Consider the following 15983-nt stretch of genomic DNA (forward strand, 5'->3'; position numbering starts at 1 on the left):
CGTGGCCTTCTCCATTTCTGACCCTTCCTTCTCTCCCTTAGTTAGGGAGAATATATATATAATTATATATTATATTTTATATATATATATATATATAGTTTAACCTTCCCCATAAAGCTCTTTCGGTGCGCAGGGTTCCAAAATTCCTAATCCCTTCACCTCTTTCGCTACTCCGACCACCCACAAACCCAGGTTCAGATCTAGGATAGCTTCAAGGTGGGATTTCTCTTCTTTGGATTCCTCTTGGAGACCACCTCGAGAGTGGTAAACCTCAGTCAATCCCTTCCTCGTCCAAAGGTAGCGTTTTCCGTTTATTAAAAAAAAAGAAGGAAGAACAACACAACACAACCGTCTCCTCTATAAATACAAAATATTAAATAAAGACCGGCTTTCTGTACAAAGGAAAAGGAGGGAAGGAATGAAGAGGGTTGCTCCAACCAGTGAGACGATCCCGTTTCACAATCTTCCATATATATATATTTTTTTCTCTCTCCTCGTTTGATAGGATCAGTTTGGAAAACTGCGATGAGGACAAGTGGATGTCTTTTTCCTCCAGATGCAGTCGGCGTCCAGGATAGGTGGACGGGCTTTTTGGCATTTCCTACACGAGATCTTTTCAGCAGGGTGTCGCGCTGAAGGATTGGGGCGGAGAAAGAAGGGGTGGGGGCACGAAATCACTTGCCGCTCAGAGAAATGAAAGCTCAGACAGGGGAGAGAGAAGGTGGGGCTTGCCAGAAGCTCCGCCCACAGGTGGACTCCAAAGCCCTCGTTGATGAAGATGGGGAATAATTTAGAAGCTAAGGCAAGCGAGGCTGGATGGAAAAAAAAAAAAACCATGGCAGGTGGATGGACCACGTCCACTTGAGAACACGTGGATTGCCCCGAGGGCTGTTGGCGGCCGAGCTTCCTGTTATTCTCAGTCTAATCTGTTGCAGAGTCTACACCTTAGCTACTTGGAGAACAATTAGAAGAGCAATTTCTGAATTCACTGAATTCAAATGTGGCCTACACACAGTCTTTCGCGAGACTGTTGGGATGGTGGCTTGGTTGACGTGTCGGTCTTCTTCCGTGGCGTTGAAGGAAGTCTGCCCATTTCACTACCTCTCAGTCGTGACGGTGCTCCTAGGGGAGGCAAAGTCATTCTCCACCACCTTGTTGTAACTTTCTTTTTCTATACAGTCCCTGACGGCCTGGAGGACTATCCGGAGCCTCCGATCCATCGCTTCGAGGTGTAGTTTGTACAAGATGGGGGCGATTTTGTCCTCCAGCAAGGATTCTTCCATCAGCTGGCTCAGTTTGTACTCCTCTTTGGCCAGGAGCTGCAAACGCAGGTAGGTGGACTTCCGTATTCTATGAAGAAGCAAAAATTGGAAGGTGAGAGGTGGAGCGTGTTTGGGCTATGTTAGTTTTTTTTTAAAAAAAAAATAATCCTGTGTTTAGCAGAATTGGTTTCTGGAAGGACTAATTCTGGATTCCAACTACATGGGCTACCATGATTCAACTCTGAGCCGCTGGTTTAATCCATACAGAAAATTCTGTCTGTCTATCTCCCATCTATCTATCTATTATCTATCCATCTGAATATCATCTCTCTCTCCTTCCCTCCCTCACTTCCTCTCTCTCTCTCTCTCCATCCCTGTCTGTCTGTCTGTCTATCTATCTATCTATCTATCTATCTATCTATCTATCTATCTATTTATCTATGTATCTATCTATCTATCATCTATCTATCTCTGCATATCTATTTATCTATCTATCTTTTTATCTATCATCTATCTATCCCTATTTATATCTATCTATCTATCTATCTATCTATCTATCTATCTATCTACCCATCCACCCATCCATCCACCCATCCATCCATCCATCCATCCACCCATCCACCCACCCACCCATCCATCCATCCATCCATCCATCCATCTATCTATCTATCATCTATCTATCTATCTATCTATCTTTTTATCTATCATCTATCTATCTATCTATCTATCTATCTATCTATCTATCTATCTATCTATCATCTATCAATTTATCCACCCATCCACCCACCCACCCACCCACCCACCCATCCATCCATCCATCCACCCACCCACCCACCCACCCACCCACCCACCCACCCACCCATCCATCCATCCATCCATCCATCCATCCATCCATCCATCCATCCATCCATCTATCTATCTATCTATCTATCTATCTATCTATCTATCTATCTATCTATCTATCTATCTAATCTAAATATCTATCTTCCTTCCCTCCCCTTCTCTCTCTCCCATCTATCATTTATAATCCTCCCCATATAATCCTCCCCATGAAGAGAAGAAGAAGAAGAATAAATAAATGCCAAACATACCGGCAACACTGATTTAAAGGCACCAAGATAGACAGTTCGTCGTGAGAATATTTCCCAAACCTACAGGAAAGAAGAACACAAGAACCATTCACTAGAAATATACTTTCTGTCTCAAATTCTTGGCGAAAAGTCAGGGCAGAAGCTGAATGCGCTCTTTATTGCAATGGTTTGAGCCATGGGCTGAGCCAAAGAGGTGTTTTTGTAGGAAACGTGGGCAGCTGTCCCGAAGCCTCGCCACAAGTCTTCAAAGAAAATATCGTGTTTTTTTTCTTGACAATCTTCACAGGTCTATAAAGCAATGGAAAGTTGAACTGCACTCCTAAGCAGAGTGTCAGGGCTCTGACAATCTACCCCCATTCAGATCACGAGTCTCTAGCTGCATCTTTCAGAGTTTAAAAAATAATAATAATTTATTAGGTGTGAACATGCCGGTGCTACCTGGGTTTAGCTGACTGTGAGACACATCATTCATCTCACCCTTGACCCTGGTCTTCCCCCACCCCCTGGATGTATATTCTCCAATGGGACACATCCATAGCCAAGAGTCATCAATCATGCTCTCCAGTAATAATCTGGTGTGCCAGAAGCTTCGGCTGCCTAGCAATTATCTATGAAAAATATTTAAGATATGCATTACTCCCCGACTCCCTTTCTGCTGTCAACTCTAAAAGACCAGAGAAGTATTTTTGAGTTGACACACGGTCATGGTTTCACTTCGCTTAATGACCGAGTTGCCGGTCCCAACTGTGGTCACTAAATGAGGATGACCTCTATAGGTTGCCGGTCTCTGAGCTAGAAAAAAAAACTAGTGCTCTGGTTAAGTGACCTATGGGCAAATTTATGCCTTTTTTCAAGCAAAAGAAAAGTGGTGAAGAATAACCCAGAATAAAAAGGAAAGGTGTAAGTTATGATCAACTGAACCCTCCCATAATTACCCTCTTCCATTGTCTAAGTGGATAATAAAAGTATTATTTCCAAACTTCTCAAAGGTCTCGTAATGGTGTCGATCCATATTACCTGGAAAGAAGAGGAAAAATAAGAAGAAAAAAAAGGTTTAGCAGAATGTCCGATTGGAGATCTTAAGCAAATTATAGTATACGAACACAGAACATAGAATAATAGGTTTGGGAGGGCCCTGCTCCTTGCTCAAGCACCATTCTGGCTGCCCGATGTCTTTCAAGAAGAAACAGGGTTACCTTATGATCCTTCATCCCATGATCAAAATCAACCTAGAACTAAGAAGGAATTTCCTGGCAGAGGAATAGATTAGGGGAAGCCTTCAGAAGTTGTGGGTGCTCCAATCCTGGAGGCTTTCAAGAAGAGACTGGACAGCCATTGGTCTCAAATGGTGAAGGGTCTCCTTCTTAGAGCAAGGGGGTTGGACTAGAAGACCTCCAAGGTACCTTCCAACTCTGATATTCTGCTATTTGTGTCACCTAAGAAGGTCATTAATGTTGTGCCACTGCCAAATAAGCCAAGGCAACAACAAGCAGCAAAAAAAAATATGTTCCACAAATTCTACATGTTCTACCACGAAAGGTAAAAGGTAAAGGTTCCCCTTGCACATATGTGCTAGTCGTTTCTGGCCTCTAGAGGGCACTGCTCAGCTCCGTTACAAAGCCGAAGAGCCAGCGCTGTCCGAAGACGTCTCCGTGGTCATGTGGCGGGGCAGGACTACCAAAGGAGTCCCTATTTTTCTATTTGCATTATTTACATGCTTTCGAACTTCTAGGTTGGCAGAAGCTGCTGGGGTGAGTAACGGGAGCTCACTCCATTACGCAATGCTAGGGATTCGAACCGCCGCACTGCTGACCTTCCTGATCGACAAGCTCAGCGTCTTAGCCACTGAGCCACTGCGTCCTACCACTAAAACTGCCCAAATTCTAAGTTTCAGAAGGTGACGAACATACCCATCAGGAAATCAAATATGGTCATGTCCATTATATCCAAGATCCTGGTTCCCCGATCGTAAGGCGGCGTTTGCTTAACCTCTTCACAATATTCAGGGTCAACTTCCCACCTGGATGAGACAGAGAAGAAAAAAAATACAGATTGGGAAGGTTAGCCACCAACAGTGCTCTACGTTTTGATTGAGTGGGTGAGTGTGAGTTTAAAAGAGGAAATATGCCCATCTATATTTTAAAGATGTCACCCTCCTCCCACTTATGATCTTGTAGAAGGAGCAGAAGGTTGCTGAACTCCCACAGGGGAAAATAAATTTTTAAAAATGCCTTGATAATGAATAAGAGTATCTTGAAAGGGCTCAGAAAAAAAAAAGTCTATATTCCTATCCCACTATCTGGGCTGGACTATAACGATACACAAAGAGGGGGAGGGGGCTTCCTTCCTTGCCCCTTCTGTTAATTCTTAAGTCAATTTTAGCATTCATATTTGCTATTTGAACACATTAATGTTTTCTCCGGTTGTTTTATCGGTGGTTAGCTGCCCAGAATCCTCCCTACGCAAGACAGACGGCCGATAAGTTTAATGAACAAATAAATAAATTTATGACCTAGGGTTGGTTAACCGGCTAGAGTGGCCTTCAACCAGGAGATGGTCAGCAAATAAAGTTGATAATATTAATAGAAGGAATGAATAAATGAATGAATGAGAAACTTCTTAACAGTGAGGACAATTAACCAGTGGAACAGCTTGCCATCAGAAATTGTGAATGCTCCATTACTGATGGATTAGCATCTACTAATTGTGGATGCTACATTTTAAAGAAGAGATTGGAAAGTCACTTGTCTCAAATAGTACAGATTCTCCTGCTTGAGCAGGGGGCTGGACTAGAAGACCTCAAAGGCCCCTTCCAACTATTCTATTACTTAAATTCAATTATTAAGTCTCTCTCTCTCTCTCCCTCTCTCCCTCCCCCCCCCCTCTCTCACACCGCAGGTTTGAATAATCCTGCAGAACCAAATAGATTAGACTTAGAGGCAAACACTTTCTGAAGTTGACGTATGTATACGGGAAACAAACCCTATTTGCTTCTTTACTTATTTTCTATTCTTCCATATTCTATTCTATTCTATTCTATTCTATTCTATTCTATTCTATTCTATTCTATTCTACTCTACTCTAGAAACAATGAATGAATGAATGAATGAATGAATGAATGAATGAATGAATGAATGACAGGAGAAAAAAATGCAGGAAAATTATTATTTCTCCCATACTTGCAAAATAAGTGCAAAATAAGTTGGATTCGAGTTTAATTAGAGAAAAAGCTTTAGTCCTACTGCATGAAAACCCAGAAGTTCTGCTGTTTTGGTTTTAGAGTTTAGAACAAACCCGACATCTGGGTTGAATGATGGCGCGGGCCATGCAGATAAAGCTCAGCCTCTGCTCTTCATCTTCCCACTGTGTCTCTTCTACACGCTTTGGCACGCTGATGACTTCGCTCTGCTCAGCGGTGGTGGGATTAAAAGTCTGGCTAGGCAACAATGGTGAACTGACAGCTTGCTGCGTGGGGGTTGCAGCGGAAGCAGCAGGACCCCTTTTAGCCACAAACACTTACTCGGCTTTCTTGCGTTTATGGTAGGAACGTCGCCATGGGTTTCTCCAGGTTTTCCGTTTGGCTAAAGACAAGTCGGGCAAAAAGGCAGCCATGGAGCCTTCAATCTGGTCCGGTTTGCCACAAAGGGCGTGCTCTGTTGAACAGTAGTAGGAGCATTCTCCGTAGAAGCAGATGTTATTGGCTGCAGAAAGAAGGAGAGACATGATGGACAACTGATACGGGTGGAAGAGAACATCTGTGGTTCAAGGGGTCCTGGGTGCTCTTTGAGTTGGGTTGTTTTTTATGGATGCTTCATGACCCAACTAGGTAACATCGTCAGGGTTGGAAGGGGATAGAGACAGGGAAAGGAGGAAGAGGAGAGCTGCGAGGTCTTTGGTGCTCTCTGAGCTTAGTGGTTTTCTTGCAGATCTTTCATTACCAAACTAGATAACATCATCAGAATCCTCCCTACGCAAGACCGATGGCTGATAAGTTTAATTAACAAATAAATAAATTTATGACCTAGGGTTGGTTAACTGGTTAGAGTGGCCTTGCTTCCAGCAAGGTGCTGTGTGCAAACACCCTTTTTAAATCCTGTTTTCCCAGCTGCAGCTAATGAAGGGAATCAGGGCCCTTTTCTCCCCCGTAACCCACATTGCTCCCTTCTCCATTCCTCCCTGCATGCCCTAGGATGAAGAAGGGGTGGGCCTGGGCCTTCCTCTGAATGCCCAGCTGGACTGTGCCCTTCCCCAGTTTCCTGCCCAGCCACCGGAGCTACACTCCCACTCCCTGTCAGCTACTCAACTTCCACGTCGGAATCAGGTTCCAACAGGGGCATGACAGCGGGCCAGGGAGCGAGTAGAACAAGGAGAACCTCTGAAACAGTTGCTACAGATCACAGAAATATCCTTGGACCTATCGAAATAAGAGCTTTCGATCTGATCGTTAAAGAACGAAAACCATCTTCCCGTTGTCCCCTTGCCAAGGTCATTTTTCTGGGCTCGAGGGGATGATTTTGTGACTTGCTGAGAACTGGCTGACATGCCTAAGCCGACTGTTTGATTTCACTTTTTTATATTTGCCCAAATCAGCTTTTTCAACAGTTGCTGACTCAGACAAGCAAGTGTGAACTCAGTCCGCTTTCAAGCTGGCACCGGATGGTGAGAAAACTCTGCCAGCAGCGCGAAATCTGTGAATGAGGGCGAGTTGTGAACCAACTGTCATTATTTCAGCTCCTGCACGCTGGCGTTTCTCAACCGCCAAGTGTGGTTCCAGTCACTGTAAGTGCTGACACTGGTAGCACTGGATTTACGACCACAAAGGAGCCCCCAGATTTCTGTGGTTAAGTGGGACATTTGTGAAGCGAGTTTCACCCCATTTTATGACCCTTTCTTGCCACAGTTGCTGCAGTTTGATTAGTGAGTCACCCAGTGAATCTGGCTTCCTCCCACCCATGGACTTCGCTTGTCGGGAGGCCGTGAAAAGGGATCACGTGGCCCCGGGAACTGTGCCCGTCATAAACAGGAGTCTTGACTTCACTTGTTTGAAGTTGGTTGGCGCGACCTTGGGACACGGCAATGGTCGTAAGCACGAACCAGGTTGCCGAACGTCTGAATTCGGATCGCACAATCAGGCTCCAAAGGTGGTAACTGTGAAAAAGGGGCGCAGGTCACATTGTTCAGTGCTGTTGTAAGTGTGAACGGTCGCTAAATGAAATGTTGTCAGTCTAGGACTGCCTGTATATGTATGATTAAAAACGGGAAATTTATATGGTGAATGGTGTGGTGGCCTAGAGGCAGAGCTCTCACCTCACAATCAGGGGGCTGTGAGTTCGGTCGTAGGTAGAGGCAGACATTTCTCTCTCTGGGCACTCTGCTGAAAAAAAACCTCTGCATTGGTGACAGGAAGGGCATCCGGCCAGTAAAAACTTAGCTCCATTCATTTGCCCAAGACTCCACCCTCCAACCAAGGGATTATGGGGTCATTAAAAGAAGATGAGAAACCTGATAATTTCTGAATTTAAATTCCCCTAAGGGCCAGTCAATCTCTCCTTTATGTCTATTTTACACTTAAGACACATCTCCTCAGGGGAAGGATTCAAATTTCTTAACCACCGGTTCTGTGGGCATGGCCTAATTTGTGGGCGTGGCTTGCTGGTCAGGTGACTGGCTGGGCGTGGCTTGTATGTAAATATTGTAAATATTTATGTAAATATTTATTTATTTCATTAAGAAAAGAGCAACTTTTACCCAAAATCAGGCAAAGCAGGCAGGCAGATTGAGTTGCTCATAGAATCACAGATTCATTCAGAGATCTATCTATCTGCCATCGGCTACCTGAGTCTGCACTGAAAAATAGAAACTTCGGTCCTAAGGAAGGTTCAGCTCTGCTTTTAGATTAGCTAGAAAGCTAATCTAGGTAGAATCCCACCCCTGCATCTCCTTCAAATAACATCTCTGGGGCCTAAATACAGGCAGTCCTTGAGTTGCAACTGTTCATTTCCAAGTTACCCACCCCCACCCCCAAAAGACTTCCGACCATTCCTTGTATTTACAATCATTGGAGCAGCATCTCACTCACACGATCAAAATTTGGACACTCGGCAACTGGTGTGTATTTATCGACAATTGCACTGTTCCTGGGGTCACGTGGTCGCCATTTGCAACCTTCCCATCCAGCCTCTGACAAGCGAAGTAAACCAGGGGGGACAGACGGGACCTGGATTCACTTAACGGCTGAGTGATTCACTTAACATTGTAACATTTCACGCAACTCACTTCACAAACAATGGCTGCAAGTCGAGAACGACCGGTTTGACTGACGTCAATTCCCAGAAACAATCGTTTCTCTGACGTCAATTCCCATACCATTTGAAACAATCGTTTCTCTCTCTTGGTGATAAGGACAATTTAACAGCTTGTCGCCTATTCTTCCCTTTCCAGCGTCAGAACCTGGGGAATGCGAATAATCCTGAGCACGTTCTTTAAAAAAAATTTAAAAGAAAATTTTAAAAAGGTGGGAAAGATTCTAATCTCCCTTTTTTCTTTCAAGCCAGTGAAGCAGAGCTGCTATTGTCAATTTCCCAGAGGGTGGGTGGGGGGAATGGGGGAGGGGGAACGACAGGGGTGGAAATCCATAAACCTCTGTGATTGGTCAAGAGGAACAAAAGTCCCCAGAACTCGCATTGATTTTCGGCAAATGATTATTTCGAAAATTACAGCCGGAGTTATTGAAGTTTTCTCTCCCACCTGAGTGCTAACAAATCATTCCTTTGCGCCATTCTTTCAGGCAAGCGGAGAGCTAGCAAGATGTAGAAATGCATTTCAAGGAATGACTGGTCTATTTCCATTCATTGCACTGGGTGCAATGTTTTCTTTCCTTCCCTCTCTCCCTCCCTCTCTCCCTTTTCCTTCCTTCCTTCCCTCCCTTCCTCCTCTCTTCCTTCCTTCCTTCCTTCCTTCCTTCCTTCCTTCCCCCTTCCTTCTCCAACATCTCTCTCTTCCCTCCTCTTTTCTTTCCTCTCTGCTCTCCCACTCCTCCTTCCCTCCCTCTCTTCCTTCCTTCCTTCCCTCCCTCTCTCCCTTTTCCTTCCTTCCTTCCTCCCTCTCTCCCTCCCTCCCCTCCCTCCTTTCTTCTCTATCTCTCTTCCTTCCCTCTTTTTCTTCCCTCTCTGCTCTCCCCACTCCTCCTTCCCTCCCTCTCTTCCTTCCCTCCCTCTCCTTTTTCTTCCTTCCTTCCCCTCCCTCCATTCCTCTCTCCTTTCTTCTCCAACATTTCTCTCTTCCCTCCCTCTTTTTCTTCCCTCTCTGCTCTCCCCACTCCTCCTTCCCTCCCTCCTTCCCCCATTTAAACATTTAAATCCATTTTAAAAGTTCATTTATCAGTGGACTTTTTCTTGTTTTGACGGGGAACAAGAATTATGCTTCCCCGATTCTTGTCTTTATCACGAGAACTTTCCAGCAAGGTCTCCTGGATATAGTACCGAGAGATTTGAGCTCAGCAGCATCAACCAAGCAGCAACCTTGCTACTAAAACGGAGTGAAAGGTTCCAGCCTCTTGGGAGACGCAAAACGCACTCCGAGGTCTACCTGGAATGGTTTCCAAGACAGAACATCACCAAAGCAACTGTGGATTTTCAGAGGCATGAAATGCCACGCTGGGGTTTAAGATCCCTTTCCTCTCCAGAAGCTGACATAATTCAGGTTTTGCACACACACACACACACACAACACTATCTCCTTTTGGACCATGAGAGGCAGCCAATCAAGCCTTTCGCCTGGCTGTAAATTGGGATTTGATTCAAATGTTTACACCGGCACCACCATCTTCTGGGTTTAATTTCTGGGGTTGCTGCTGTTGCCGTTATTAACTAAAGTCAACGGGGTTGTCCTTGCCAAAGCCCCCAAGCAGATGAACGTAACCAGAGTAAGGAACGTTGCTTTTCGGTAGCAGCAATTCAGACGCAACCACAAAGCGACAAAACAAAGCAGAAGTGCAGGAACAGGAAGGTTAGGATCCAGTGGGAAGCCAACATTTCCAGTTGGATCCTGCCCACTGGATCCCTGGCTTCCCTCTGGATGGAAATTATTCCTCGATTTTGCTGAATGCATCGGAGAGACTCAATCATGAGGCTGACAAATTGATAAGACCAGGATGGCCACAAACTTTTTTGGTGGACCTGAACATTGATAGGTGAGATAGTTGATGTTCTTCGTTTTAATTGCTGCCTGTCACCTGGAACCTATTTTGATGCCGGGGATATTATCTAAGTCTTCCCATACCTGGTGAGATAAAAAATGTCCTCCATAGTTTCTTGTCGCGAGTAACGTCCCTTATTTCTCTGGTCATGTTAACCAGTCTGCCTGCAACTGGTGGGACACGACGGAAATCCAGGATCCTGGAAGAAAAAACAGGAAGAGATGGTTTTAATCTGCTAAATCCCACAAAACAAAATCTTCTGCAGGATGGGCTTTAAATATCGTAATGGGTTAGTCGGTTAGACCTCATAATAATGAGCCAAAAAATAATGCAAAAAAGAGCGGGGTTGGAATAAGTCAAGATTAAAACCTGGCTTGTTCATTCTGCTTGTTGGATTTATTGAGATTTGAACACATGGGGGCCTTAAAGAACTTGAGAAATGGTCTAGTGGGAACCACTCCTAGGATGTACCAGTTCAGTCCTTCAGACTTTGGGACAAGGTTTTCTTTTGAGTGCTACAGATAGAGACAATTTATAGGGGATTGTTCACCACAAGGATAGGTCTCCCCAGTGCTAATATTCACATGGTGGAACTCTCTACCTTTGAAGGTATATCAGAAATCACCATCAATTCTACTTCACTGTGGACTTCCATGTGAACTCACATGGAGGAGGAAGAGGAGGAGGAGAAGGAGGAGGAAGAAGAAGGAGGAGAAGAAGGAGGAGGAGGAGAAGGAGGAGGAAGAAGAAGGAGGAGAAGAAGGAGGAGGAGGAGAAGGAGGAGGAAGAAGAAGAAGGAGGAGGAGAAGGAGGAGGAGGAGAAGGAGGAGGAAGAAGAAGAAGGAGGAGGAGAAGGAGGAAGAGGAGAAGGAAGAGAAGAAGGAGGAGGAGGAGAAGGAAGAGGAGGAGGAGGAGAAGGAGGAGGAGGAGGAAGAGAAGAAGGAAGAGGAGGAGGAGGGGGGAAGAGAAGAAGAAGGAGGAGAAGAAGGAAGAGAAGGGGAAGGAGGAGGAGAAGAAGAAAGAGGAGGAGGAGGAGGAGAACAACAACAGCAGAATGACCTCCTACACAATTGTGTTGCAAAATACTGAAAATCTGACTCAATTATTTGGACGTCCAAACACTGCATTCAGCTCACTCCCCTGCCCCCATTTTACCCCTCTCCCCCTCCTACCATTTACCTGTCCAGGTGAAATGCTGCAATCTCAGCATTGTGTCTCTCGTAGTCGGAAAAATAAAAGAAATCAGGGGGTGTTTCCTGCTCTCTCGTTTGCCTACAAAGGAAAGAGAAAAACAAAACGCTCGGGTGACATAAAATGGCAAAGAGGGCATCCCTGATTTATATCCGTCCCTAAAAATGGGCGCAACTTGTATTACTGTGGAGATTTTTGGGGAAAAAAACTGTACAAAACATAGCCTTGCCACGTTAATTTGGGAGATCCTTTTGCTCCCTATTATCACCTCCGGGTTGGGGTGCAGAAGTCAGAGGGTCACCCAGATGCCCCCAACCAGAAACTGAGTTAGAGAGAGGCACAGAGAAAAAGAAGAAGAAAAAGATTTAATTTACATTTTTCAATACACGCTGGCTTAATTCATCCTTTCCCCCATCAAATATGCAACCCACAACCGAATTTTCCTTCGGTTCTCGCACACCCGCTGAATTTCCCTCTTGCTTTTCTGAACAATTAGCCCGCCTAGGGCTGGCTTTGTGAATAAAAATTCTCCGCTAGGAAAACAGCACACAACAAGGAAGACATTCAGGAAAATTGCTTACACGGTGGGGAAATTGTGAGAAAACACGTGGTTTTAAGCATGCAGGCTTTTTATAAAGCCTTGCACATTGGCGTAAAAACAAGAGAGGGCCAGGGTGTGTTTGGAAAACAAACAAACCAGGGGGGAAAAAAAAAAGAGAAAGCAAAATATTTTAAAGTCACAAGATGGAGGGTGTGTAAGTTTTTCCTGGCTGAAGGCAGACACACAGCCTTGAGGCTAACCAAAGTAAGTAGGATTAGGACAAACATCAATATCGTCGGATTTTGTTGAACTTGAACATGACTTAAAATCAGCTTCGATGCATACCACCGTCGCAAAATTTGTTGTATGGTCTTTTGTTTTTTAAAAGAGGCATTTATGTTCACAGCGATTTAATCTCAGTGCACCGATTAGCTAGCTTTATGTGAAGGGACAGGCTGTATACACACAATAACTTTCTGACCTACAATGGGATGAAAGCCAGATTTGAAGGAAAACCCACGTTTGGAATGCATGTGAGTGGTGTTGGAAACATTAGATGTTAGTGTAATGGGTACAAGAGAATAGTTGTAGCTCAGGGTTGAATTATGGGGTCCTTGGTGCTCTCTGAGCTTGGTGGTTTTCTTGCAGACGTTTCCTGACCCAACTAGGTAACATCATCAGTGCTAGAAGGGAGTGCGGTTTGCAGGAAGGAGGAGGAAGAGAAGGAGGAGGGCCTAAAACTCAGAGTAGTCCCTTCTACTCCCTTCTAACACTGATGATGTTGCCTAGTTGGGTCATGAAACGTCTGCAAGAGAGCGACCAAGTTTAGAGAGCACCAAGGACCCCACAGTAGCCTTTCTCCTCCTCCCCCTCCTCCTCCACAAACCCTACTCCCTTCTAACACTGATGATGTTGCCTAGTTGGGTCATGAAACATCTGCAAGAGAACGACCCAGTTCAGAGAGCACCAAGGACCCCACAATTAGTGCAATCATCGAGTCACAGCCTTGTCAGATTTCTGGAGATTTTTTTATGAACATTTATTTGCAAGTTTCTCTGCTATTGATGAAAAGAACGGCTTCTTCGCTGGTTCCCAGACAGTGGTGCAAAGAAATGAAATTCCCCTTTCAAATATATCCAGGGATGAAGTTCTAACTTGGAAATCAGCTCCTTGGCTAACATTTCTGCAAAAAGCTTAACCCTTCCACCTTGGGAAATCTTAAGGAAAATGTCATAAGAACCTTGTTTGGGAAAACTTCCTCTTTGCTGAGTCAGCTGCCCACACAAACACAGGCTCCATAACCGAGTTAACTCATTTCCTGGGATTGCACAATGCACCAAACCACCATCATTCACCCCAGGGGTGAGGCTTCCCAGCATGCTAAGCTCTAAAGATGAATGTTTAGCCAAACATTACATGTTTTGGGATTTGTGGAAGGAGACTGAAACTCCATTGTAAATCCACGTAAAGCCTTGGGTTGTTGTTTCAGTGCTGCTCCTAGAAGTACACAACCACAATCTGGTTTTCCCACAGACAGTCACATTCGTGTCTTGCAAGCCAGGGTTACTTCTTCTTAGAAAACTGGCCCCACCGAATGACGAATATTTGGGACGCGCTTGGCTTGAAGCCGGTCTAAAAAAGTGTTTGGGTTTTATACCAATGTGTGCAGCAACACAAGGGTTGGGGACAGGGGAGGGATTTGATTGGTTTGGACCGGTTCAAGCGAACTGGATGTTAAATTTGGCAAAAACTGGTATCGAACCAAAACAGCTAGCCCAGCCCAGCCCTCCCCTCCACTTCCAGGAGCCCAGGGTCTGTACGGAGGTTCTGGGAGGGAGGAAAATGGGCCTCCCAGAAGTACTGGAAGTCCAGAAATGGGCCTGTTTCCAGTTTCTGGAAGGCTTCCAGAGCTTCCGGTAGGCCACACCCACCATGGCCACGCCCACTCAGCAACTGGTTGCTGGGATTTTTGAATCCCACCTCTGGTGGGGGGGTTTAATCTCCTTCGTGTGTCAAACTTTGTGTGTGCATGTGTGTTTAGTCTAGAGAGAAATAGTTTCAGTGAAATTTTTTTCACTTAGCCACATAAATTCTGGGCTCAATTGTGGTCATAAGTCCACGACCACCTGTACTGTCATTTGGACTTATTTTCTGCTACAAAACACACATACACACACACACACACACACACACACACGGATGCACAATCCAACCATCCCATTCTTCTCCACGACCTTAGCATCTCGTTTGATATTGTTGGGTCAATTGGCTTGGCTTTGTTTTTAATCTTCTCTGTCAAAAGAACCCCGCAGACTGATAGCTTTGACAAAAGCTACGCTGGCATCCTTTCCTCAGCTCCCTTAGAGGGTAAACTTATCTGCAACGAAAGAAGGCCGGGGGGGGGGGGCTTAAAAAAAGACATTTTGGAGGGGAGGGGGGAACTCTTGCTTCAAGGGCACAGCTTTTCTCTGGAAAGCAACCGTTAGTCCTTCTCGCTATACACGAAGTGCTCATTATATCTCCACGGGAAGGGTGCATTGTCAGAAATTTAACTTTTTCTATTAATTCCCTGCTGAACCTAGCCAGCCACAGATTACAATTCTCTGCAGTAAATGTGGTTTGGCGTTCCTACCCTGCTGTTGCTCTGGTTGATTGGATTTAAGTTCATTACATTTCCATGCAATCATCTGTCTATCTATCTATCTATCTATCTATCTATCTATCTATCTATCTATCTATCTATCTATCTATCTATCTATCCACACTCACACACATTCATCTGGATGGCTGGGCTTACGTTCATTGCATTTTTATAGATTCACATCCATTTATTTAAATAAATAAATAACAATAAACATCCATCCATCTGGTTGGTTGGGCTTAAATTCATTATAATTTCATGCATTCAACTCTCTCTCTCTCTCTCTCTCTCTCTCTCTCTCTCTCTCTCTCTCTCTCACACACACACACACACACACACACACACACACACACACACACATCCATCCATCCACTTACCTATCATTCATTGCATTTTTATAGATTCACGTCCATTTATATAAATAAATAAATAACAATAAACATCCATCCATCTGGTTGGTTGGGCTTAAATTCATTATAATTTCATGCATTCAACTCTCTCCCTCTCCCCCCCCCTCTCACACACACACACACATACACACACCATCCATCCATCCATCCATCTATTTCCCACATAATCACATTGTACTCACCTGGTTGGTTTGGCTTATCTTCCTTGAACTTTCTTAGATTCATATTCATTGATATAATTAAGAAGAAATAAAAGTTCATCCATCCATCTATCCAGTCATCTGGACATCTAGTTGGCCTTCAGTTTATTACTTCCCTTATGTTCACATTCACCCTATCCATTCCTTCACCTCCCAACTCCCTACTTATCTACCTATTCATCAGTGTATTCCTTTAGAAATTACATCCTTCAAGCTGCCACTTCCTTTATCAGCCTTTCTACCCATGAGGCCAACCAACTTCAGATAATATCCTATAGCAGAAGCAAAGAAGAAGACCCAACAATGACAAACAATCTTCCCAAGACCACTGACAGCTTTTGGAGGTATAAATAATAATTTCTCTATCCCAAACCACTTCTGCTTAGTTACAGTTACTCAGAAAAACCTAAGGGACAATTCTTACTATAGCGGGTCTCTGCATCAAAGACT

At 44.5% G+C, this 15983-nt stretch overlaps 1 protein-coding gene across 1 annotated transcript in view; it reads right to left on the minus strand.

The window, feature by feature from the left end:
- Positions 1 to 290: 290 nt before the first annotated feature.
- The window catches only part of FAM20C (FAM20C golgi associated secretory pathway kinase), a 55949-nt gene continuing 40256 nt past the window's right edge, over positions 291 to 15983 (minus strand). Inside the window, exons 4-10 of the mRNA XM_087942019.1 lie at positions 11730 to 11822; positions 10634 to 10749; positions 5874 to 6054; positions 4264 to 4373; positions 3289 to 3370; positions 2354 to 2413; positions 291 to 1350 (exon numbers count right to left, since the gene is read on the minus strand). Of these exons, the coding sequence (XP_087798145.1) occupies positions 1098 to 1350; positions 2354 to 2413; positions 3289 to 3370; positions 4264 to 4373; positions 5874 to 6054; positions 10634 to 10749; positions 11730 to 11822 (895 nt within the window). The 3' untranslated portion in view covers positions 291 to 1097. The remainder of the gene's footprint in view (positions 1351 to 2353; positions 2414 to 3288; positions 3371 to 4263; positions 4374 to 5873; positions 6055 to 10633; positions 10750 to 11729; positions 11823 to 15983) is intronic.

The sequence above is a fragment of the Pseudonaja textilis genome, chromosome 14 (genome assembly GCF_049901715.1).
Source record: "Pseudonaja textilis isolate UNSWEBS1 chromosome 14, rPseTex1.2, whole genome shotgun sequence".
Classification (NCBI taxonomy): domain Eukaryota; kingdom Metazoa; phylum Chordata; class Lepidosauria; order Squamata; family Elapidae; genus Pseudonaja; species Pseudonaja textilis.